This window comes from Oncorhynchus clarkii, chromosome 16, assembly GCF_045791955.1.
Source record: "Oncorhynchus clarkii lewisi isolate Uvic-CL-2024 chromosome 16, UVic_Ocla_1.0, whole genome shotgun sequence".
Classification (NCBI taxonomy): Eukaryota; Metazoa; Chordata; class Actinopteri; order Salmoniformes; family Salmonidae; genus Oncorhynchus; species Oncorhynchus clarkii.
In genome coordinates this window covers 36,498,786-36,524,623 of record NC_092162.1, presented here as the reverse complement: position 1 = coordinate 36,524,623, position 25,838 = coordinate 36,498,786, and the positions used below count along the sequence as shown (strand labels likewise).

At 42.6% G+C, this 25,838-nt stretch overlaps 3 protein-coding genes across 4 annotated transcripts in view; 1 reads left to right on the top strand and 2 right to left on the bottom strand.

Moving 5' to 3' along the window:
- The window catches only part of LOC139368363 (plexin-B1-like), a 50,589-nt gene extending 49,031 nt beyond the window's left edge, over positions 1-1,558 (bottom strand). Inside the window, exon 1 of the mRNA XM_071107139.1 lies at positions 1,336-1,558. The gene's annotated coding sequence lies outside the window, so the exon portion shown is untranslated. The remainder of the gene's footprint in view (positions 1-1,335) is intronic.
- An 8,113-nt stretch (positions 1,559-9,671) lies between these two features.
- On the top strand, positions 9,672-15,609 carry LOC139368362 (mitogen-activated protein kinase 14A-like). 2 transcript variants are annotated; one of them, XM_071107137.1, is made up of 12 exons: positions 9,672-9,880; positions 10,508-10,637; positions 11,055-11,113; positions 11,760-11,871; positions 12,287-12,316; positions 12,423-12,470; positions 12,709-12,823; positions 12,974-13,045; positions 13,306-13,385; positions 13,557-13,635; positions 13,899-14,072; positions 14,267-15,609. In XM_071107137.1, the coding sequence occupies exons 1-12, from the start codon at positions 9,762-9,764 to the stop codon at positions 14,326-14,328; spliced, it is 1,080 nt and encodes a 359-aa protein (XP_070963238.1). In that variant the 5' UTR covers positions 9,672-9,761; the 3' UTR covers positions 14,329-15,609. The 2 variants fall into 2 exon arrangements, with proteins under 2 accessions (XP_070963238.1, XP_070963239.1); XM_071107138.1 differs by having other exon boundaries at positions 9,697-9,880; positions 10,527-10,637; positions 14,267-14,441.
- A 3,728-nt stretch (positions 15,610-19,337) lies between these two features.
- LOC139368360 (keratin, type II cytoskeletal cochleal-like) lies at positions 19,338-24,568 on the bottom strand. Its single transcript, XM_071107136.1, has 8 exons — positions 23,894-24,568; positions 21,937-22,145; positions 21,696-21,852; positions 21,419-21,583; positions 21,178-21,303; positions 20,832-21,052; positions 20,606-20,667; positions 19,338-20,479 (listed from the first exon to the last, which is right to left on the bottom strand). The coding sequence occupies exons 1-8, from the start codon at positions 24,458-24,460 to the stop codon at positions 20,208-20,210; spliced, it is 1,779 nt and encodes a 592-aa protein (XP_070963237.1). The 5' UTR covers positions 24,461-24,568; the 3' UTR covers positions 19,338-20,207.
- Between the last annotated feature and the right edge of the window lie 1,270 nt (positions 24,569-25,838).

Genomic DNA, 25,838 nt, shown 5'->3' with positions numbered 1-25,838 from the left:
AAAGTCTTCCTGTAATGATGTTACTGGGCTAGGGTAAGATGCTGGATAATCAAAACCCTAATCCAACGTAATCAAATTACATCTGATCAGCCAATACACCTAGAAAAAGGTTGTCCTTTGGTATACAAAAATATATATATATATCTGGTTTTGTTTATTGCACTTCTGGATTACCTACACAAGGTAAGAAAGTGAAAACCGACTGGGGTGGGAAAGAATGAAAGAACCATCTCAATAGGGTTTATTGGGTGCAAAACAGGATTTTGGGGGATTTTAAACAAAGCCTCTTCTAGCCTGATCACAGCTGAAAATGTAATCCTTTATAAACGTTGGCCACTGTATGAATAAAGTTTGAATATTACACAATAATTTCCTGCAGTAGAAAGAAAAAGAAAGGGAGTGGCTGGCTATGTAAAAAAATATACACTTCCACTGTTAGGCTATAATTGTAGCCCCTGTTAAAAGATAAGACCAAACCTTTTCAGAATCACACCTAGGCAAACATACAGATATGTACAAATTCAACTGATTTTGCCAATGGCAAGTTGTAAGCTAATTTCAAAGGGGGAACAACAGCTTTAGACAGTTAGGAAGAGGATGTGTCTGTCTGTATCCAAAAGATTATGACAACAGCTGAAAATGGCATTTGAAAAATCACACAACACATCCAGTTGCAGTATTCAGGTGACAGTGGAGCCCAACTGTGTCAGCTGGATCATCCTCTCATCAATCCCTACATATGGGAGAAGGAGAATGGCATGCTGGCAGCTTTACTTGCATTAATGTCCAAAAGTGATGGTGGTACATCAATAGTTTGTCTGATAATTGCCAAATGATAGTCAGACAATACACAAACAAAATATTTGTTTTGATGGTCTATGCCTAGACAGTTTGAACAACGACCCCAAGTGGAATAATCACACTAGACAACTGTCTCCACTGAGCAATTCAATACAATACACTCATACGCAAAACCAGTTTTTATTTCAAAGGATACCTTCATTCGGTGCAGGGGTTAGTGTTAAAAACGTTTTAACAAAAGGCTCATGGACAAATGGATGTATTGAGTGATATTACATTCGACTTAGACTTGTTTTTTGACAACATAGGAACTTTTAAAGTATTGCAACAACGTAATACATTATTGCACCTTCCCATCTTAAAAATCTATGGAATGAGGTTACATTTGAAACTCTAGCCGATAATGTGTTTCATTCAACGTAGTCCGAATTGTCGCATTTGTTTCTCCTCTAGGTTATAATGTTTATTAGGCACTAAAAACTACTTTAAGTAAATTTTAGTTTTAAAGGGACTCAAATCAAACTGTATTCTTACCTTAAAAAGTACGATGTCACGGAGTCTCGATGTGAGCTCCCCGGCGTTTTTAGCGAGAGAAAAGTGTAATGTTCTCCAGCTAATCCAAATGCAAATTGTTTGACAAATTATTCTAAAAACGTGCGTTTACTTTACTGCCCCTTCCTAGTCTTTACCGAGCAGCAGCACTGTGTCAGTTGTCGTATGGTACATTCGTTGTTTTTGAGGATCCCCACAGCTGACAAGCCGCTTGGTTTGCGCACGGGTAGTTCAGAGGAACAGTTACTACAACGAACAAGCTCAAGCTTAGTGGCAGACTTCTTTTTAGGCATATCTGGGAGTGGGCAACTTATTTTGTGGAAGCGCAATTGCTTCGTCCCGCAGTGAGCCATTGTTTACAGACAAGCAAGAAGCGCAATAAATGAATGACATCGTGGAACTTTCACAAAAACAAGTTAAATACTTGAAATAATGGATAATTTTTTCCTCATTTTAATTATATTCGTTATATAATGATTTAGTAAATTCCCATACGTAGGCCTATCCCCTGCCCAAAACATAAGTGTTACCACCACAAACATTAGTTAGTTATAAACAACAAAGAACGGTATAAATTCACAGTTCCAGGTGGTAATACAGGAAGAAATTCAATGATTAGCATCACCTCAAAATCTGTATGTAGACCTATGTGATTTGAGCCTCCTCTGGTGGTTGCCAGTGGGACTGAAAGCACAGTTACACAAAAAATAACCTAACGTACCAGGCGAGGAAAAAAATTAAATAACAGATTTGATTATCGCTCATAATTGTATAGCATGTCTTTCATTCTTTACTTGTGTAGGAACCATTTTTGCCTCCTACTTATGTGTTTTTTTGTGTTGCGATGTCATTGTATATTACAAAAGACTAAAGACTCAAACTGATTTCTTCCGCTGCTCTATGTTTTGATACATGCTTCAGTGTGACTGCCATCATCTAAGTCAAATGTTGTATAACACCACTCATGTCAAAATGATTGGATCATTTCTAACCAATCAGAGTATCAAAGCCAATGACGCATTTTCAAAACACTGCTTTAACCATGTGTGTTCTTGCTCTGGCTCAAGCCATCAACTTCTGGGACCAATCAGAATGGTTAGAATGTGTTCGTGGTCTAGATATCATCTCTGGAGGTACTGTGGGTTTCTTTGCGGAGAAGAAACTGAGGGATTTAGATTAATCTGGACACACTTCGACCCATTGCCCATCCAACTAGCTTGTGATGCTAGTCCCTATGATGTGGGAGCAGTCATGTCCTATATCATGCCTTCCGGTGAAGAGAAGCCAATTGCTTTTGCATCAAGGACATTGTAGAAAGCAGAAAGTAACAACGCAATAGAAGGGAAGCCCTAGGAATAGTTTTTGGAGTGCGTAAATTTCACCAGTATTTGTACAGGAGGAAGTTCACCCTTCTTACTGATCATCCTACAGATCATTGTCCACTGACTAGCATCTTTGGACCGCATACTGCAAGCAAGCAATGCAAAGGTGGGCTTTGTTGTTGTCAGCACCTACGACATCAAGTGCCACAAGTCAGAACTGTAATGCTAAGCAGATGGACTTTCCAGGTTACCACTACCTGTGGTCAAGACTGAGTCATGCCAAGTTGACATCTTCATCACAAGTGCGGAGAAACAACAGAATTGACCAGGTGTTATCTGAAGTGATAGACATCATCATCCAAGGTAAAGCCGCAGGAAATGCTCCGGAACTGAAACCTTACCTTTCCAGTTGTCTGCTGTGGGGGAGGAAAGTTATCATTCCGCCTTTGCTGAGGAAACCAGCGAAGGCAGAATGAAAAGCGAATCAAATGGTTTGCATGAAGGAAATCACACAAAGCTACTTTTGGTCTGGATTGGATGGAGACATTGAGGAGAAAGCAAAAACATGTTCCCCATGCTAAAAGGTTCACAACGTACCTCAACTTGCAGCTCTTCATCCATGGGATTGGATGGAGGAGGCATGGAAATGCATGCATGTCAACTTCACAGGTTCAGTCGAAGTTTGTTTCTCGTGGTCGTGGATGCTCATAGAAAGTGGCCAGTGGTTGCCATCCTGAGATATACTGCTGAGAAGACCATTGAGAAGCTTGTGGAAGTGTTTAGTCGGTTTGGATCGCTACTCCAACTCGTTAACAACAACGGACCACAGAAATGTCCAAAGAAATGGCCTCGTTCCTACAGGTGAATGCCGTACAGCACATCAGGTCTGCACCGTATCATCCATCAACCAACGGGCTGGTGGAGAGGTTTGTGCAGACCATGAAACATGACTTCAAAGCATCTCAGGGTCAAGGGAAATGGCACCAATGCTTGAACAGCTTCCTGCTATCCTACAGGAACATGCCACTTACAACCACCAATGCTTTTTCTGTATCACTACTCATGAAGAGAGAGCTATGCACAAGTTTCAACCTACTCAAACCTTTGAACTCAAAGGAGGCAGTGTGACAACATGAACTGAGCGGGCTCCCGAGTGGTGCAGCGGTCTAAGGCACTGCATCTCAGTGCTAGAGGCATCACTACAGACCCTGGTTCAATCCTGGGCTGTTATCACATTTGGCCATGATTGGTGGTCCCATAGGGCGGTGCACAATTGGCCCAGCATTGTTAGGGTTTGGATGGGGTAGGCTGTCATTGTTAATAAGAATGTGTTCTTAACTGACATGCCTAGTTAAATTTAAAACATGTTTTAAAGGACAGAGCTTTCAATCCTGAAGAAACTATCTAGGTACTACCTCAACAGACCAAAGTGGGTTCCTGCTACAGTCATTGCTCAGACTGGTCCTGTGTCCCACACTGTCCAGACTTCAGAGGACTTCATCTGGAAAAGACACACTGATAAGTTACTGTTGAGTACTGTGAGTGGACCAGAACTGTTACAGTCGTCACCTAGGGGCTCACAGTCACTTTTTCAGGACTGTTGTTCATAATGGGGGCAATTTAATAAGGAATGGAGGAGATTTTGCATATTGGGGTTATGCCGCAGAGCATCATGGGAGTTGTGGTATGTTGAGATGATCACGTTCGAGATAAAAGGTTGAACTGAATTCTTGTATCATTATTATTGAATTATTATAAAGACGTGGTTATGAAACCCACGACACATAACATGTTGCCTGACTATAACATTTTATTCTGATACATTAATAAATATGTACTGTGTTAATTATGGCATGTTTAACTGCCTGAAATATCCACTATAGTTTGCATAGATCACAGGCGAACTGATGAAGAATTGGTAGCTAGCTAGCTTACCCATCAAGGCTGATAATTATGAAATTACAAGCTAGCTATTGATTTATGTAGTTATCTGGTTTTGTCTGTATTGGTCAAAGGTAATGCAGTAGCACTGAGTGTGCAGCGCTTCAAAAGTAATTTTTGATGAGTTCTCCACACTCTCGTCTTCACAAGACTGTACTAAATAGAATGTCCTTGGAGTGAGGAGCACGAACACCCAGTGGCACATGTCATTACATGCAGCATCCAATCTACAGGCATGTCGGGGGGGTGGCATCGTCTCACATCAGAAAGAGTGACTGCATTCTGTGCTGGCTTCTGGCAAGTGCATGTAGCATTAGATTGAAGCCATCTGACATGAGACAATGGGGGAGGGTTCTAGAAATGTAACGTCCAGTAAAATGTAGGCGTGGCTTACAGCGCCTACATTTTATTGGCTGTTATTTTTTATTTTTTTATGTTATTATTTCACCTTTATTTAACCAGTTAGAGCAGTTGAGAACAAGTTCTCATTTACAACTGCGACCCGGCAGATAAAGCAAAGCAGTGAGACACAAACAACAACACGTACAGTCAATAACACAATAGAAAAAAATCTGTATACAGTATGTGAAAATGAGGTAAGATTAGGGAGGTAAGGCAATAAACAGGCCGCAGTGGCGAAGTAGTTACAATTTAGCAATTAAACACTGGAGTGATAGATGTGCAGAAGATGAATGTGCAAGTACAGATACTGGGGTGCAAAGGAGCAAAAAAATAAAAATAATAACAATATGGGGGTGAGGTAGTTGGATAGGCTATTTACAGATGGGCTATGTACAGGTGCAGTGATATGTGAGCTGCTCTGACAGTTGATGCTTAAAGTTAGTGAGGGAGATATGAGTCTCTAGCTTCAGTGATTTTTGCAATTCGTTCCCAGTGAAATATACCTGCTGGAGCACGTGCTATGGGTGGGTGCTGCTATGGTGACCAGTGAGCTGAGATAAGGCGGGGCTTTAACCAGCAAAGACTTATAGATGACCTGGAGCCAGGGGGTTTGGTGATGAATATGAAGGGAGGGCCAGCCAACGAGAGCATACAGGTCGCAGTGGTGGGTAGTATATGGGGATTTGGTGACAAAACGGATGGCACTGTGATAGACTGCATACAATTTGCTGAGTAGAGTGTTGGAGGCTATTTTATAAATGACATCGCCAAAGTCAAGGATCGGCAGGATAGTCAGTTTTACGAGGGTATGTTTGGCAGCATGAGTGAATGCTGCTTTGTTGCGAAACAGGAAGCTGATTTTAGATTTAATTTTGGATTGGGGATGCTTAATGTGAGTCTGGAAGGAGAGTTTACAGTCTAACCAGACACCTAGGTATGTTTAATTGTCCACATATTCTAAGTCAGAACCATCCAGAGTGGTGATGCTGGACGGGCGGGCAGGTGCGGGTAGCGATCCGTTGAAGAGCATGCATTTAATTTTTGTCTGAGAAGTAATTAGTGAACCAAGCAAGGCAGTCATTGAGAAACCAAGACTGTTGAGTCTGCCGATAAGAACGTGGTGATTGACAGAGTCGAAAGCCTTGGCCAGGTCGATGAATACGGCTGCACAGTATTGTCTTTTATCGATGACGGTTATGATATTGTTTAGGACCTTGAGCGTGGCTGAGGTGCACCCATGACCAGTTCTGATGCCAGATTGCATAGCGGAGAAGGAACAGTGGGATTCAAAATGGTCGGTGATCTGTTTGTTAACTTGCCTTTCGAAGACCTTAGAAAGGCAGGGTAGGATAAATATAGGTCTGTAACAGTTTGGGTCTAGAGTGTCTCCCACTTTGAAGAGGGGGATGACCGCGGCAGCTTTCCAATATTTGGGGATCTCAGACGATACGAAAGAGAGGTTGAACAGGCTAGTAATAGGGGTTGCAACAATTGCGGCTGATCATTTTAGAAAGAGAGGGTCCAGATGGTCTAGGCCAGCTGATTTGTAGGGGTCCAGATTTTGCAACTCTTTCAGAACATCAGCTATCTGGATTTGGGTGAAGGAGAAATAGGGGATATTTGGCAAGTTGCTGTGGGGGTGCAGGGCTGTTGAACGGGGTTGGGTTAATCTAACCGTTTCAGCTAATATACATTTCTGCAGACTTCCAAAGGAGCAATAATGTGATTTGGAGGTAAGGTAATGCAATACTACCTCAGGAAGATAACTGAAATTACAATTACAATGGTTTTCAATGAGGAACATTTGGAATTTAAATAAGAATTTGGTTTGCTTTCTGAATTGACTGGAATTTAAATGGAATTGACTCCAACCCTGGGGTGCATTCAGTTCTGTTCAACATTTCCTACCGTAAGTTTGTACCGAACTACACGTTTTCCCAAAATGGTGCACACTGTTCTTTTGAGGTATATTTACTCCCGTTTGGTGGGTGTGGCCTGATCAATATGGGTGTGACCATTTGAAATCGCAAAACTCATGCAGCACACCTCCTTACACAATCACCCTCTGGGCCACATCGTTTGCCAACTGTTTTTTTAGTACAGTACCGTTTCTGTTGAATTAAACGATGAACACCACTCTGTCATATTGAATGCACCTCAGGTATGCCCAGGTATGGAGAGCATGTAGTCAAAGAGAGTAAACGACCCACTCCCAAATAGACCCCTAAGCCCTACACACTAATCTGAGAGGATTTTACAGGTGTAAGCAATATCCCACTGGGCACACACTGGTAGAATCAACGTTGTTTCCATGTCATTTCAATGAAATGTACTGCTTCCTACAGTTATGGAATGTTTTCTCAGGAGAATAATTAATTTGCTGAGCCTTCCTGATGACCTGGATGGAATTATGTGATCCCTCCTTAACCCATAGGAAGTCCCACCAAGTTGACTAAAATAGCTTTGGGGCACTAGAGCTGTCTATCTCTGTCTATGGTATACATACAGGTTTAAAATCTCGGTGATACAGTTATTACAGTGCTCACTGTAACACCTTGGAAAAATAATAATAATAATTGAAATAACTGATTGGATGTATAAAGTGCCTTTCCACCTACACTCAATGCTCAAAGTTCAATAAAATGTGCCTACTGCCTTTATGGAATTAGCCTATTGGTATGTTTTTATCTTAGCTGCTAATAAACGGACAAAACAAAAGACCCAACCAAAGGTGGACATTTGAAAAATGGTTGTTTTGCATGTATGAACACATTTTGCAATCTCACATGTCTCACAAAACTACTTTTCAGATAATCACACATTACATTGAAAAAAAATTATACTCAATGGAATCCAGCTTTATCTTTATCTATTCAGCTTTTTCCCATTTTACAGTGACCTGGACTCATTAAGGACCTCTTAAGGATTAGCCCCTTTTTTCAATTTTTGCCTAAAATGACATACCCAAATCTAACTGCCTGTAGCTCAGGCCCTGAAGCGCGGATATGCATATTCTTGGTAACATTTGAAAGCAAACACTTGGAAATTTATGGAAATGTGAAATGAATGTAGTATAACACAATAGATCTGGTAAAAGATAATACAAAGAAAAAACCAACCGTTATTTTGTATTTTGTTGTACCATCATCTTTGAAATGCAAGAGAAAGGACATAATGTATTATTCCAGCCCAGGTGCAATTTAGTGTGCGTGCAAAGATTTAGACTGATCCAATGAACCATTGTATTTCTCTTCAACATTTTGTATCAAGACTGCCCAAATGTGCCTAATTTGTTTATTAATAACTTTTCATGTTCAATATTGTGCACGCTCCTCAAACAATAGCATGGTATTATTTCACTGTAATATCTACTGTAAATTGGACAGTGCAGTTAGATTAGCAAAAATTTAAGCTTTCTGCCAATATCAGAGACGGTATGCCTATGTCCTGGGAAATGTTCTTGTTACTTACAACCTCATGCTAATCGCATTAGCCTACATTAGCTCAGCCGTCCCGTGGAAGGGACACCGATCCCGAATAAGTTTTTTAATAATGTAGTGGACTCAGAATTTTCTGCACTTTTTTTCATCCCACTTGACTAGAGGAATGTAATGTAGGCCTATTTGACAGTGTCACATCTGCTCCCGCTCCCTCTCTCAGGTGCTCGAGGTCACCAGTTCACTCATCATTACGCACGCCTGCCACCATCGTTACGCACACCTGCGCTTAATTATGGGACTCACCTGCACTCCATCATGTCATTTACCTCCCCTATATCTGTCACTTCCTCAGTTTCATTTCCGAGTCAGCATTGATGTTATGTTTCTCCTGTCCAGACGCTCTTCTTGTTATGTTTCATGTTTATTTATTATTAAATGCACGCCCTGTACTTGCTTCTCGTCTCCAAGCATCTGTCGCTACAGAACCATTACAGACGGAGTGCCCTGCAGTATGCTTGCTTTATGCCCAATACATCTGTCCCTCACTCTGGCTGCTGGTCATTCAATCTGAGCATTCAAATGAGAAAATTTGAGCTAGCTTTGAACCATAAACTTTTTGTATTGACCAATATTTTTGCCAGGAGGGTCTATAGGATGCCCATGTTCCACTAATGGTAAGAACAAGATAGATATCCCTTAGTAAATAATTTAATGGGGTCAGACAAAGGTGGAGGGTCTTATAACGTATCTATGGTTTTTACAGTAGCCTTCAAGTTATAATACACAGCAGATTCTAGTTACAGTTTTTGATTGGTCCATGGTTGGTAGTACAGAAAACTTAGATTAATACTATACTGTAAATGTGATCTGTGTGACTGCTTTACTCTGTCCGCAATCTGTGCATGACTTTGACCTCTACAGAGACGTTTAGCAGGAACAAGAAGCACTATTAATACCAGATCTCACAAACCAACTCAATCCTGTTTTTTACACATCTGATCGAACAGAAGAGTAAGAGGAATTTGGGAGCTTTTTGCAGTATTTGGAATGGTGCTATAAAAAGAGCAGCAATATTTTAGGCTACTATACTAGTAGGCCTATGTATGAGTTTTATACAGAGCCTTCGACAGGTGAGTGTGTACACAGTGCAGTGAGAATGCCATTTACATCACGTGAGGTGGGGTGGGGTATCACAGTTGTAGGCTACCTCTGCTTACCTGTCATATCGAAACCTCAAGGCTATGAAAAATCACCAATAGGTACCACACTGGTTTGAACTAGATCGACACATTTTATTGACAAAATGGAATCGCCTGTGAAGACAGGTTTCCATAGACTGGAGATAAAGAAAACAACATGGGATGTTCCAGAGCAATATATCGCGCTGAAAGCAGTTGGCTCGGGCGCTTACGGGACAGTATGGTGAGTGAAGGGGCTTTGTGAAGGGGCAATTATTGGTAGCTTTCCTGGAATAACTTCTCGCCAAACCAGCATGCATTTTATATACTTTAAAATATAGAACATAAACAGAATAAGGGAACAACTTTACCTAAGCCTATAATTGTTTATTCATTTCATATTAGTTACATACGCAAAATTCTACAATATTGAATATTGTGTAATATTAACTTGTTGTTCCATTTTTTTCCCATAACAAAAGACTCAGGACATTGCTAACAGAGGCACTATTGCCTCAAGGAAATTATCCAATTGAAGCAGGTCTCGAGATGAGACTAATTTTGCACTCCCAACCTGGAGCGAGCCCCATATTAACACATCTTGAAACCCAGTTGTACCTCTGCCAGATATCGGTCATATAGAATGAACACACAAGCGTCTGAAATGTTATTTGTAGTACTACTTATAATCATTCGTCAAACTGACATGAAAGCTACTCAAAGATTCTGTACTCTTTGATCTATACTGACTTGAAGTATTACTATTGGCATTGAGAGTATCCATTCTATATCCCCCTTGTCTACATTCTGTGACAGAATTCTTCCATCCAACACTAACGTTATTTGACTTTGAACTTGTTTTATTCATTAGTTCTGCTATTGACCAGCAGACTAAGGAGAAGGTGGCCATAAAGAAGCTCTATCGTCCCTTTCAGTCCCTAATCCACGCTCAACGGGCCTACCGTGAACTAAGACTTTTACGCCATATCCAGCACGACAATGTAAGTCTTTATTACCTACTATAATAGTGGACATCTGAGATACACTCCCCTGGACAGAGATTCCAGACACTCAAACATGAAAATCCATCACAATGCAGTAATTGTCATTCATTCCACTTCACATCAGGATAATTTGTAGTTTTAAACTAATCTGTGTGTTGAATATCAGTCACCCAAAGACGTCCAGTTTTATTCCTTTGCCTCCTTCCTATGTTTATTTATGTTTGGTGGAGAGGAATAGCCCCTCTTATGGGCCAGTGTTTTCACTCAACATATTCACAGAGCACTTGTACTTCCTCAGGCCTACTTGTACTACTGGCGATGAATTAGTATTACTGCAATGTATATGTTTGTGTGGTCACTTTTTGTGGGAATAAACTCTTCATTACTTTCCTTCTTCCTGTTGTTTTCCTTAAGGTGATCAGCCTCCTCAATGTCTTCACACCTGATTTCTCCCTGGAGAAATTCCAGACGTTGTAAGTGGGGAGCTGTGAACCACATTCCTCTGCCAGTTGTCACAGCTTGTTGAGACAGGCTGCTGAGAGTGTATCATGAAGTTTGAATTTGATCGTGCATGTGTGTGTACTTGTTTTCCTACATTATTAGGACCCCAATGTCCTAAAATTTCAACCGAATGTTCTGAATTTGTTCAAATGCTATTTTAAATTTAAGTATTAGGTTTTGGGATTAAGGTCAGGTTCAGGGTTTTTCAGGTTAAGTTTAGGGTTAGGTTAGGGTTAGATTTAGGGTTAGGGGTTAGGGAAAATACGATTTTTAATTGTCAAACATTTTTACACTCCAAAAACAAAGCTGTGTGTGTGCAGGTTTATTCATGTTTGTTTGTGCTTACTTCGCCTTTGCTCCTTTGTATGTGCTTGTGTATGTGATATAATCTGTTAGCTGTGTTAAAACATATATTTTATGTCTGTGTATGATAGTGTATGATATTACCAGCATTTTTTGTTATGTAATCATTTTATACATTTATAATGCTTAGTTTGAGGAGATAGCTTTAGTACATGACGTATTGTATCATTCCCTTTCCCTACTTTATTTCTCTGTCACAGTTACATGGTAACACTGTTTGTATCTGACTTCCCATCTCTCTCCTCCATGTTACAGTTACATGGTAATGCCCTTTGTGGCTCAGGACCTCGGTCGCATCATGAAGAGCAGGAGACTGACCGATCGCATCATCGTTTACCTCTTCTACCAGCTGCTACGTGGCCTGAAGGTGTTCACCACTACTAAGAAATCATTGTATTATATGGGGTGGCAGGTAGCCTAGCCGTCAGAGAGGGGTGCCAGCAAATGGATGGTTGCCATTTTGAATCCCCGATCTGTGAGGAAAAGGTTATCCATCTGGAAATGAGTTGGCAACCGAAGGTTTGCTGGTATCAAATCCTAGATGCCTTTGCCTGCCGTTGTGCCCTTGAGCAATGCACTTAAACCACCCCAAAACAACTGCTCCATAGGCGCCCAGTGTGGCAGACCCCTGCTCTGACCTCTCAACCTGTATGTGCGTGTATCTTTCAGAAGGGATGGGATAAAGCGGAAGTCAAATTTTGGTTGGACCTTGATCTTAATCTTAAATCGTAATCTTATATTCACCTGAAGATAATGTTTCTTTACATTTTTCTATCCCTTAGTATATCCATTCTGCAGGGATCATCCATCGGGTTTGTATTAGGTTCTTATGAATATACTTGAAATACATTTCTAAGTACATTTGAGTGGCCAGATCATATAAGATCCTATGTTTGTTTTTTAAAATGTATTCTTCAGGACCTAAAACCTGGTAACCTTGCTGTGAATGAGAACTGTGAATTAAAGGTAATTAAGAATTTGGCAACATTCTTTAATTATTAATTGTTTAATTATACTGAACCTTTTATTGTAAAACCTTCAGACAGTAAGATAAACATAATGTACTTGATTTAGGAAGATAACACACTGGTGTTTAATGACTACACATTATTGTTTGATTGTTGTGGTTACGTATTAGGCTTTCTTTTTATAAGCTTCAATTGACTTTTCTTTCACATTCCCTCGCTTTCTCTCTCTATCTCAGATCCTGGACTTTGGTCTAGCAAGACATGCAGAGAGTGAGATGACAGGCTATGTGGTGACACGCTGGTACAGGTCACCAGAGGTCATCTTCAACTGGATGCACTATAGCCAATCAGGTGACCTATCACCAACACACAATGACTACCTTTTAATTTATTTGGGCTTCACATTCCATGCACTGCACTTCTGGGGTGATCTTACTTTTGTACTATTGGTTCAGCTGTAGCTCATGTGTTATTTATTCTGTGTGTGTGTCCCACTCTCAGTGGACTTGTGGTCTGCCGGCTGCATCCTGGCTGAGATGATGACAGGCCAGGTTCTTTTCCCAGGCAGTGACAGTATCCTCTCAAGTTTCCTCTTAACACCTGTATAACTCACTAAGTTTACATCAACACAAAAAACATATACTCTGTACCCCATTTCTTTGTATATTACTGATGTACGTATCATGAATTAGTTATCATTCTGCAATTGCACAAGGGACAACACCAATCATGTAGCAGACTGTTCACTGATCAGTGCTCTAAGTATTTTGCTTGTAGTGGTTTCTACTGTCTGCCTTGTGTTTCCCTACACACTCCTTGACCATCCTGTTCAGGCATTGACCAGCTGAAGAAGATCCTCAACGTTACAGGAACACCACCATCCTACCTGGTGCAGAAGATGCAGAGCAAAGATGTAGGCCTACTGTCATCTCAATCTAATGGCAACTGTTCAGCTCGCAACTATTCAATGTAGCTTGGTGTTGAAATCACAAGTATGCTCACTATGGTGGTAACTTGTAAGAAAAAGGAGATAACGTTGAAAAAATACAGTTGACAGTTGAACATTGTTGGTATTGTCTTGCAGGCTCGCTCATATGTACAGAGTCTCCCTATCCAAAAGAAGAAAAACTTCAAGGAGGTCTTTCCCTCCTTGCATGTAAACGGTGAGTTGGTCTATTATCACTGTGCTAATGTTACGTCCTGCATGGTGGTTATGAATATCTCAGTTTTCCTACTTTGTATCGAGAACAGTTGAGGGCTTGCTTGACTCTGTATTCCCTGCACCACTTCCTAATGCCTTCCTTTCACTGTGTAATACTTATCTATCCTCTCTCTCACTCCCTCTCTCCCTCTCTCTCTCTCTCTCTCTCTCTCTCTCTCTCTCTCTCTCTCTCTCTCTCTCTGTTCTGTGTGTTCCTCTGTCCAGCGGTGAATCTGCTGGAGAACGTGCTGCTGTTGGACCCAGAGACCAGGATGACGGCTAAAGAGGGCCTCTCACACCCCTACCTAGCTGAGTTCCATGACCCAGAATCTGAACCCGACTCCCCGACGTACGACGACTCCTTTGAAAGCCTGAAGATTGACGTGGGAGAGTGGAGTAGTGAGTATATCTTCTTCTATGACTGATTACCTGGTTGCACATGTTGATGGCATTTATCCTGAATATCTCACGGTTCTTGGAGACTTACAGTTAAAGTTCTGCAAAGTTTCCCTTTCAGGATATGAAATTCTGAAATACTATATGGTGTGATTCCTGTGATACAATTCTAAAATGCTTTGATTTTTCCTGTTAAGGTCTGATCCACATGGAGATTATGGCTTTCGACCCCAGTAACCCCAGTGCAACTGCATTGTAGTGGACAGACGCCACAGAGCACTGGCTCCCCCCAGTTTTTGAACCATGGAGTTTAGCATATGAACTGCATGACAAACGAGAATAACATATGTTATATAAAGTTTGCGTATCACATTTCACAACATGGTATATGACTTTATGAAATGTCATACTGTATGTCAGAATTTTTATGGATTCCTCATATTTAAAGGGAAGGTCATACACTCTTTAAAAAAAGGTGCTATCTAGAACTTAAAAGGGTTCTTCGGCTGTCCCCATAGGAGAACCCTTTGAAGAAACCTTTTTGGTACAACAATTTTTGATAGAGGCCTCTAGTGGCTAAAAGGCTGTATTAGCATGGTCAGCACCATTGAGTGCTTCCACCATTTTAATGTAGTCAACTGGGTGGGACTTTCAACATAATTGGCTGATCCCTCTTGGTGACCCGGTTGAAGCCATGTCCAACCGGGTCATCAGGAGGGATCAGCGAAGAAAATTGACTACATTCTGTCACAGACGCTATAATGGCACAGATACAAAAGTGAATCCTCTATCGGTCTCCTATGGTCGAACCCTATTGGGTTCCATGTAGTGCAGGCTTGTGCTCTTGGACGCCTGGAGTTGGAAGACAGAGAACAATGCAAAATGACTAGTCAGCCCTTCTCCCACTGAGGGCCCAAAATGTTTCTCTCTGTTACAGTATTCAGAGGACAGACTATTGGATGTGATATAATAATACTATAGTATCCATGTCCAGTATCTATCCGAAACTTGTTCACTGAGGATAACTGATGCTATGTATATACACGTGTTTATGTATGTATGATCTCTGTGGTTACTTGTATCTGTATAGGGTAAACTCTAAATTACGCTCAGCGGTGCTATCGTCCTCTCAGGAATTATGTCTCATTTACAGTGGTCCAATCCGCTACACAAGCATTTAGATGTTGTGACATCCTGTGTAGATTGGGCCTTTGTGGTCAGGTTACACTGTAAACCTGGTATCGTTTGATTGGTCAATGGTGGTTGGTCTTGGGTTGAAAGGTTACACCTTCAGATGTTATAAATGGAATTACATGGCTTTGTTCTCTCTCTTATCCTGTTTCCAGCCATGGAGGACGGTTGTATGATCAATTCTAATTTCCTAGGCTTCTATTCTACTCTGGCCTAGTAAGCATCTCTTTGTACATGCTTTGTCTCGCAAGTTAACCTTAGGATCTATATGCCTAGAATTATGCTTTGTTAATGTCAGTATTGCCTTTTTTTTTTTTTTTACAAAGTTATTAAATAATACTTGCTTTGATATTCGCTTCTCATGACCATTCATTGATCTTAGTCTGCTAAATGGATAATACTTGACTGCACATGGTTCAACTGTCGTCTCTTGCATATTGCTAATCATCTTAACGGAGTCGGATAAACATGTGAGGTATTTATAATATGTGACCGACCAGCTCAAATGGGTCTTATGTAACAGAATTTGAAATTGTGTTTTTTACATTGGATAAAAGTAGAGACTCAGAGCTACAAAATGGCATATCATACACTACAGTTGAGGAACAATGGGAAAGTTATTCTGCTTTGAAAGTTGATAAACTTGTAAACTCACTTTTGAGAAAATGGCCTTTGAATGTTTTGGTACTACTACTGGAGAGCCCTTCTTTGTTTGCACCCATTAAGCATTGTTCACACCCTCTTAAGCTTTAGCTCCACCCATCTCTTTAAGGGTTGATCCGAGTGCTCTGTACTAACAACAGCAGTCAAGCACCCAAGCTAACTTGCTAGCTACTTCCAGACACAAATGAGAGAACAGTTCACTGAAAATCACTTGCCCGAGCAGAGCTGATTAGGCTGTTATATTACCCATAGCGTTGCTGACTGCAACTGTGCTGTCAGATTGTAAATTCCAGAGCGTTCAGAGCGCACACTGGATGCTCTGGCTAATGAGTAGGGTTGATTCTAACGTTCTGTTCTCACTACGACAGTCAAGCACCCAAGCTAACTGGCTAACATTGGCTAGCTTGCTAGCTACTTCCAGACACAAATGAGAAAACACCTCACTCTAACCATTTTACTCACCCTAGCAGAAATGGTTAGGCTGTTTTCATGTTATCCAGAGCGTTGGTGACTGTAACTGTGCTGCTGGCAACAATTTAATTACGCTTTTTGCCACGTTTACTGACACCGGCCATATTCAATGAGTGTTGAGCGTTCGTAAATTCATCAGTTATTCTGCGCTCTGGCACACTCAGATGACAGTCTTTTGTTAATAATTAAGGATCCGCCCCAATTTTTGCCTAAAATGACATTCCCAAATCTAACTACCTGTAGCTGGCCACTAGATTATATTTTACCAGATCTAATATGTTATATTCTCCTACATTCATTTCACATTTCCACAAACTTCAAAGTGTTTCCTTTCAAATGGTTTCAAGAATATGCATATCCTAGCTTCAGGTCCTGAGCTCAGGCAGTTAGATTGGGGTATGTCATTTTAGGCAAAAATTGAAAAAGAGGGGTCCTTAAGAGGTTTTAAGAACAAATTCTTATTTACAAATACGGCCTACTCCGGCCAAACCCGAAAGACGCTGGGCCAATTGTGCGCCGCCCTATGGGACTCCCAATCACAGCCAAATGTGATACAGCCTGGAATCAAACCAGGTACTGTAGTGACGCCTCTTGCATTGAGATGCAGTGCCTTAGACCACTGCGCCACTCGGGAGCCCTGTAAGGACAAACCTGTCCCTTACCGAGTCTGTAAAATCAACGTGTTTCAAGCAGACCACCATACTCCCTGTGCCCCAAGAACGCCAAGGTAACCTTCGTAAATGACTACCGACCTGTAGCACTCAAGTCTGTCGTCATGAAGTGCTTTGAAAGGCTGGTCATGGCTCACATCAGTACCATTATCCCAGAAACCCTAGACCCACACGAATTTGCATACCACCCCAACAGACCCACAGACTCCAACACCATCACTAAGTTCGCCGTGGTAGGCCTGATCACCGTGGTAGGCCTGATCACCGTGGTAGGCCTGATCACCGTGGTAGGCCTGATCACCGTGGTAGGCCTGATCAGCGTGGTAGGCCTGATCACCGACAACTATAGGAGGAGGTCAGAGACCTAGCAGTGTGGTGCCAGGACAACAACCTCTCCCTCAACATGATCAAGACAAAGGAGATGATTATGAACAGAATAAGGAGGACCGAACACGCCCCCATTCTCATCGAAAGGGCTGTAGATGAGCAGGTTGAGAGCTTCAAGTTCCTTGGTGTCTACATCACCAACAAACTATCATGGTCCAAACACACCAAGACAGTCTGGAAGAAGGCACGACAACGCCTATTCCCCCTCAGGAGACGGAAAAGACTTGTCATGGGTCCTCAGATACTCAAAAAGTTCTACAGCTGCACCATCAAGAGCATCCTGACTGGTTGCATCACTGCCTGGTATGGCAACTGCTTGGCCTCCAACCGCAAGACACTACAGAAGCTAATGCATGCATAGTCACTTCAATAGCTCTACCTACATGTACATATTACTTGAATTACTCGACTAACCTGTGCCCCCGCACATTGACTCTGTACTGGTACCCCCTCTATTTAGCCACTGTTATTTTACTGCTGCTCTTTAATTATCTGTTACTTAACACGTATTTGTAAGCTAGCATTTCACTAAAAGGTTGTATTCGACGCATGTGACAAATACAATTTGATTTGATTTGATTTGCAGTGTTCTATAGTAAACTCTAGTATTCTATAGTAAAATATATTATTTTTTCATGTGGGTAAAATTAAAGATTATGTTAGATACCAGAAAACAGAATCTGAAAGAATAATTACACATACTGTACAGTAGACGACACCTGTTCAGTATAATATTATTACTGTATGCTGCCCTCTATTCTCACTAGAGGGCAGCATAAGCCGAGGGATGTGTTTTTGTGAATGGGTTAGATAGGTCAAGTTGTCACTTCACTTGTGGTACGGTAGACATATGCATATCTTACATTAGTTAAAGTTGTCTGCCTGTAGCCTACCTGTCGAAATTTGAAGCAGATATAAGTATTTATATTATATATTGGTATTGTTACCCTGTAAGCAGTTTATGGACAAGGCATGACAGCATGAAGCACGGAAATGCTAATACAGGTACCATTGACTTGCATTGGATTTCTGACACAAATGCTAAAAAGGCAGCATTTGAAACAACTCCCAGGTAAACAAAACCAAATTATAGCATACCTTGTCCATAGACTGCTTACAGGGTAAGGGAAACAAATATAATTTTGTAATTTGGGTGAACTATCCCTTTAATAACTTGGCGGTTCTCTATAGTTTATAGTGATGATAGATCCCTTTACGTTGTGTCAGAGGCCTTAACGGTTATATATTATCTGGGTATGCACCGTGTAACAGCTTTTATCCATGGGCATTAAATAAATACAAGGTGTTGAGTCATAAGGATTACGTTTTTACGTTTACTTGCCAAAGTGGATTAAACTGTCAAGAAGGCATTTTACAGTGCTTGAGTTCATTCAAATTAAGTTAACTCTTTAAGAACATTTATACTGTTGTTGCTTTAAGTCATCCTATAAGCCCTGTCAGTAAAGTCATTGTTTCTCCTTCTTCTGATGGATACTCAACTGACAATTTGAATACTGTTGTTGCTTTAAGTAATCCTATCAGCCCTGTCAATAACGTCAATGTGTCTCATTCTTCTGAATGATACTCATCTGACCCCAAATCTAGAGCCATTTTCTACCCAATTGTCTGACCGTCTATGTAAATAGAACATATATATATATTTTTTATTTATTTATTTATTAACTAGGCAAGTCAGTTAAGAACAAATTCTTATTTACAAGGACGACCTACCGGGAAACAGTGGACCTACCGGGAAACAACAGATTTTACCTTGTCAGCTCGGGGATTCAATCCAGCAGCCTTTTGGTTACTGGCCCAAAACTCTAACCACTAGGCTACCTGCCACCCCTATATACAGTCAGAAGAAAAATTTTCAACACAAGTATTTTATAAAACTCAGATTTATTCAGGATGTTTTGTTGATGACACATGATCAATTACATTCAATAAATCTGGGTGTACCAGTCATCCCTTTTTGATCAGAATGAAAAGAAAAACAGAACCAAACACTGTTTGCAAACCTCAGTGGAGAACCCATTGTCCCTAGGAAAGGGAGAATTAAGAGTTAATGCTAGATTGTTTACCCCAGAGAAAGGGGGTGCCACTTTAGTAGAGCTGCTAAAGTTGATCTGGCATTCACCATAATGCACAGCAATATGGGGGCAGTGGAACACAGGGGGTAGTGGCATGTTGTACTGTCAGTTGTCTCAACATTTAGTGAACAACATGGCACCTGCCTGCCAGGCTCATTTGGAGACTGCCGCTATGTTGTGTGCGATGAGAAACTAGTGTTGCCTTATGAAGATGCACTGTCACAGCACCGCCAACCAATGTTGTGTCACCATGACAGGCACCATCCAGCAAGTTAAAGACAGGCTGACTGAAGAGGGAGTAGACGTAATTCTCTGCTTCCGGTTCTTACTATCACTGCCTCTATCTTTAAGGGCTATGTTCTGAATCTGTGAGGGACAGGATGCTGAAGAGGTAGCAGGAATAAAACACTGGAAACATTGGGATAAAAAAGATCTGTCAGCATTCAAAGTGCATCCTCTGATGTCATCCACTATTTCCTACCAGCCAGTAGCTATGGGGAATATGCAGCTAAGGAGGGGTCAGATTTAACAGCCCATCCTGAGTTATAGTGTAGATCAGTGGACGCTCTGTGCCTGCATGTGACAGGAGGAGTTTGTAGCTTGTTTTGGTTGTGGTGTGAGAGGAGAGGGGGAGGTGGGGACAGACATACAGACTCCTGTGTTTAGAAGCGTCTGGATGTGGAGGTCATGGAGGAGCGGGACATGGACACGCCGCCACCACCGCCGCTGCTCATGCCGAAGCCGCCACCACCACCGCTGCTCATGCCAAAGCCACCGCCGCCACCGCCGCCATAGCCACCGCCGCCACCACCGCCGCTCATGCCAAAGCCACCGCCGCCACCACCGCTTCTCATGGACGTGCCACTGCCGCCGCCATATCCGAAGCCACCGCCACCTCCGCCGCCTCCGCCCATGCCGAATCCACCACCTCCGCCTGGGAGAGAAAGATGGTAGGAGAAAAGTCAATACTTGGACTGATGATGGTGATAATCAGACATACAAGTATTATTTTATTTTTCTTGTCCAACTGAATTTAAATGCATATGTATGAAGTTCTTACCGCCACCACCACTGCTGCCGGAGGTTATGTGGATGGTTGCCGTTCCCCCTCCAGAGGTAATTCTTTGTAAAGATGTATAGATTAGTTGACATAATCTCTAGGCATGTACTATAGTGAAAGAGCTGACTGCATCTAGAAGATTTTCCATTTCTTGTGCCTTTACATTTCCTAGCCATGCATTTGTCTCGTGTTGTTTCACAATGTCTATATTTGATCCTGTGCTCACCTGTCCTCCTCTCCTTCCAGCAGTTTCCTGTAGGTTGCGATCTCAATATCCAGGGCCAGCTTGACGTTCATCAGCTCCTGGTATTCACGCACTTGCCGGGCCATGTCCTGCTTGGCTCTCTGTAGGGCATCCTCTAGGTCTCTGATGCGGAGCTTGGCGTCCTTCACTGCCATCTCCCCGCGCTCCTCAGCCTCGGCGATCTGGCCTTCAAGGGTAGAACGCTACCAGGTAAAGAAAAGACAAGATCAGAAGTAAGATTGATGTTTTCACTTAATTGAATGTTAGTGTTGTGCCAGACCTGATGATATTTTGAATTGACCGTCATTTGCCAGCATACTGTACATACCTGTCCTTTGACGTTTTCGATCTCGTTTTGGAGACGGCTGATCATGCGGTTCAGCTCGGCAATCTCTGACTTGGTGTTGCGCAGATCATCCCCATGTTGTCCTGCAGAGGACTGCATCTCCTCAAACTGAAGGATGAGAGGATTGGCACAGTCATTAGTCAGTCTGAAGCCTATGTATTATATTTTACTGCACCTCTCATTTATATGAAATCCATAGAAATATACTTAAGTCTCCTCATACCTTCTGCTTGTACCATGACTCGGCCTCGGCTCTGCTGCGGTTGGCGATGTCCTCATACTGGGCGCGCACTTCAGCCACAATGGAGTCCATGTCCAGGTTACGGCTGTTGTCCATCTCCACCACCACTGAGGTGTCCTTAATCTGTCCCTGCAGTTCACTCAGCTCCTGGAGAGAGATGAGAGAGAAGGACGTCAGGAAAGCCATAATGTCGATGATTTTTTGTTCATATCACAGCGCTTCGAAAACTAAGCTGTTTGTGGTTTGACATGGCCCTCACCGCTTCATAGATGGCCCTGAGGAAGTTGATCTCATCCTGAAGGGCGTCGACCTTGGCCTCCAACTCAACCTTGTTCATGTAGGCACCATCAACATCCTTCTTGAGGAGGACAAACTCGTTCTCCACTGCAGCACGCTTGTTGATTTCATCTTCATATCTGGAAAAACAGATTACCAATGGTTACATGGGCCAGCATGTAGGACAGTTAGAACATCCATACAATGTCTTGTGTAAAAATTACTTGTTCTTGAAGTCCTCCACCAGACCCTGCATGTTTGTCAGCTCTCCTTCCATCTTGACCTTCTCTCCTCCCAGGCCGTCGAGCTGTCTGCGCAGGTTGGCAATGTAGGCCTCAAACATGGCATCAATGTTGGAGCGGGTGGTGGTCTGGTCCTGCAGGAGGCTCCACTTAGTCTCCAGCATCTTGTTCTGCTGTTCCAGGAAGCGTACCTGTGTGTAGAGAGAGAAATATAATAGTTACAACCAGGTGTCATATGTACTGCTAGAACCAGGTTGGCACACATCTTCCATTACGTTGAGAATTTAAATTGGGTTATGTCATATTATGTCATATCCAGTTGTATCATGTGATGTTGCCTTGGCAACAGCTCCCTGGCAAGGTTTACTTGTGGATTTATGTAGTGGTTCAAGATTAGACTTACATTCACTGAGGTAATGAAAACGGTCTGCTTGAAGTTTTTATTGGGACTTTCTCAGACAGAGCTGGCATTCTCCCACACCTCTGTAAAAAAGGAGTGACTTGCACACACAGCCCTCCATAGCCTATTGTACTGAGCTGAGTCATTCCCTAAGGGCTGGGGCAGACATGAAGAGATCTATCCACTTTATATCTCGCTCTCAGAAGATACCTTCCATGTGAGGTACATGGGCGTGGCTGCACATCCCTGAGGCGGGAGGGAGATGTCTAAGCCTGCCACGCCTTAGCCCCCCTTATTCTAAGTAATAGCAAGTCCCAGCAGATATGGCTGGGTTTCCCTGCCTTAGCCTGAGGTGGAATCACCTCTTAGTGAATGAACTTACCTGCTGCCATGTACTGTTATTATAAGGCATTCTGCAGAATTTGAGAATGACCTGCATTTAATGATTTGTGACTGTAACAGCAGCAAAATTAAGGGTTAATTGTTGTATTTTACCTTGCACAAGGTAAATACAATTTGTTTGCAGAAGAAGGCAAATTAGGTAATTGAATTGAATCTGTCCATTCATCCAAAATAAAAGCAGGTGTGGTTAGAGTCTATGTAAAGCTGACTGTGCAGTTTCTAACTCTCCCTTGAGAAAATGTTCACTATTGTCTATCGTGCTGTTGTCTGAAAGATGAAAGTGTTTAGGAAGAACCTTTAATTTAACACAACTCCTTGCTGTTTCAGAAATATGGATAAAGTATATTATTAGCCATAACAGCTTCAACTTTGTGCAGGTGTGTGTCTGTGTCTCTGCAGGTTGTGAGGGAGAGATGGGAGAGAGGATAAACTCTCAGGTGCACCATCAGAGACATAGCATTCTATTGAAAGCCAGTGAGTCCCTTCCTGCTGCCATGGGAATGGGGCTATTATAACCCGATCCCTTCCCTCATGGTCATAAGATCCGCTTGGGCTATGGTTTCCAAACTCACTCCCACTCCCATACTCACAGAGCCAAGGCAATTACGGCCAAAGAAAACTACTCAACTGTCAGTTCCGATGCAACTGGCTGCACATTGGGACTTTGACCACCTGTGATAAGGTGATATGCCCCTGTTAATACATTCAGGTGGAGGATGCAGTCACTATATCATTCTGTGTATTTGTTTTCAGAGCCAGTTCTAACTGGATCCTATACGGTCCGGTTTTCCGGGGGCTGCGTTATCAGTGGCTGTGAAATATTTCATGAGCCCTACAGTAGCACACAAGAGACACAGCCTTGGAACTATTCAAGTGTGCTATTTGCAGCCAGTACCATAAAACAACATCCCAGCCATAAACTGCTATTGCAAAGTGTCCTTTTCCAGATACTTTGCAGTATCCCTTTGCAGTATCTCCTTTGCAGCATATCTGTACCCTGTTTATGCTGGCATATGGTAGATGAGGAGCAATGCAATATATTTTAATTTACTTGGACAGGCCCATAGTCATGGCATACTTGATAGGTTTAACATCCTCTTAAATTGAAGGGCTTTAAGAGAATAAAGGTGTACTGACCTTGTCGATGAAGGAGGCAAAGCGGTTGTTGAGGCCCTTGATCTGATCTTTTTCATTGGTGCGGACGGTCTGGATGTTGGGGTCGATCTCCAGGTTGAGGGGGGCAAGCAGGCTTGAGTTGACTGTGACAGCTGTGATGGGGGGGAAGCCACCTCCGCCGCCACCACCTCCCATGCCGAAGCCTGCACCTCCACCGAAGCCTCCACCACCGCCACCCAGGCCAAAGCCTCCACCGCCGCCACCAAGGCCGAAGCCTCCACCGCCGCCACCCATACCAAAGCCTCCACCGCCGCCGCCGCCGCCGCCGCCCATGCCTCCACCGCTGCTCATATAGCTGAAGCTGGAGCCTCCTCCACTTCCACCACCGCCCATGCCGAAGCCGCCCCCACCACCACCTCCGGAGCGTCTAACTGATGAGCTGCTCATACGGCTGGAGCCCATAGGGGCTGCTGAGGAGGAGAAGCTTGAGAAGCTCTTCCTCACAGTGCCGCCACCACCGCCACCGGAGCTGAATCCTCCGCCAGAGCTGAAGCCTCCGCTCATGCTGCCACTGCTCCTGTAACTCATGGTTGCAGCTTTTCTGATCCTCTGATGGGAGTAAAAGAAAAGGAGAGAGAGAGAGACAGAGAGGATTGGTGAAGCAGGTGCGCTTACTAAGAGGAAGGTCAAGCCCCTCTGAGTGACTCCTCTCTGGTGGCAGATGGCTTATATCTACCTGTCTGGTACAGGGCTCCTCCCCAGCATCGGCCTGCCTCCTAGCTGTCGCACCTGGAGACTGAAGGGTTGGAGTGATCGAGCTCGTCAGACAGGTATCCGTGCCAGACCCCGTAAACTGATCAGGCTCTGGCACACCCAGGTGCAAACACAGAGGAATGGCAGAAGGACCCCAGGGTAGAGGCGGGGAAAGCAAGACTGACAAACCCATTCAGTTAGTGCTGGGGAGAGAGCGGACGAGGTTGCTCAGAGTCATTACTGTCTCATGTGTACTGAAGACTAAATGTTCATCACATAGTTTAATCTGGATTTTTAGCACAGGAGGTTGGTAGCACAGACTAATATCTGCATGCACAGGAGGTTGGTAGCACCTTAATTGGGCAGAAAAGGCTTGTGGTAATGGTTGGAGCAGAATTGGTGGAATGGTAACAACTACACTACTGTTCAAAAGTTTGGGGTCACTTAAAAATGTCTTTGTTTTTGAAAGAAAAGCTATTTTTTTGTCCATTAAAATAACATCAAGTTGATAAGAAATACAGTGTAGACATTGTTAATGTTGTAAATGACTATTGTAGCTGGAAACGGATGATTTTTTAATGGAATATCTACATAGGCGTACAGAGGCCCATTATCAGCAACCATCACTCCTGTGTTCCAATGGCACATTGTGTTAGCTAATCCAAGTTTATAATTTTAAAAGGATAATTGATCATTAGAAAACCCTTTTGAAATTCTGTTAGCACAGCTGAAAACTGTTGTTCTGATTAAAGAAGCAATTAAACTGGCCTTCTTTAGATTTGTTGAGTATCTGGAGCATTGACATTTGTGGGTTCGATTACAGGCTCAAAATGGCCAGAAACAAAGACCTTTCTTCTGAAACTCGCCAGTCTATTCTTGTTCTGAGAAATGAAGGCTAATCCATGTGAGAAATTGCCAAGAAACTGAAGATCTCGTACAACGCTGTGTACTACTCCCTTCACAGAACAGGGCAAACTGGCTCTAACCAGAATAGACAGAGGAGTGTGAAGCCCCGGTGCACAACTGAGCAAGAGGATAAGTACATTAGAGTGTCTAGTTTGAGAAACAGATGCCTCACAAGTCCTCAACTGGCAGCTTCATTAAATAGTACCCGCAAAACACCAGTCTCAACGTCAACAATGAAAATGCGACTCCGGGATGCTGGTCGTCTAGGCAGAGTTGCAAAGAAAAATACATATCTCAGACTGGCCAA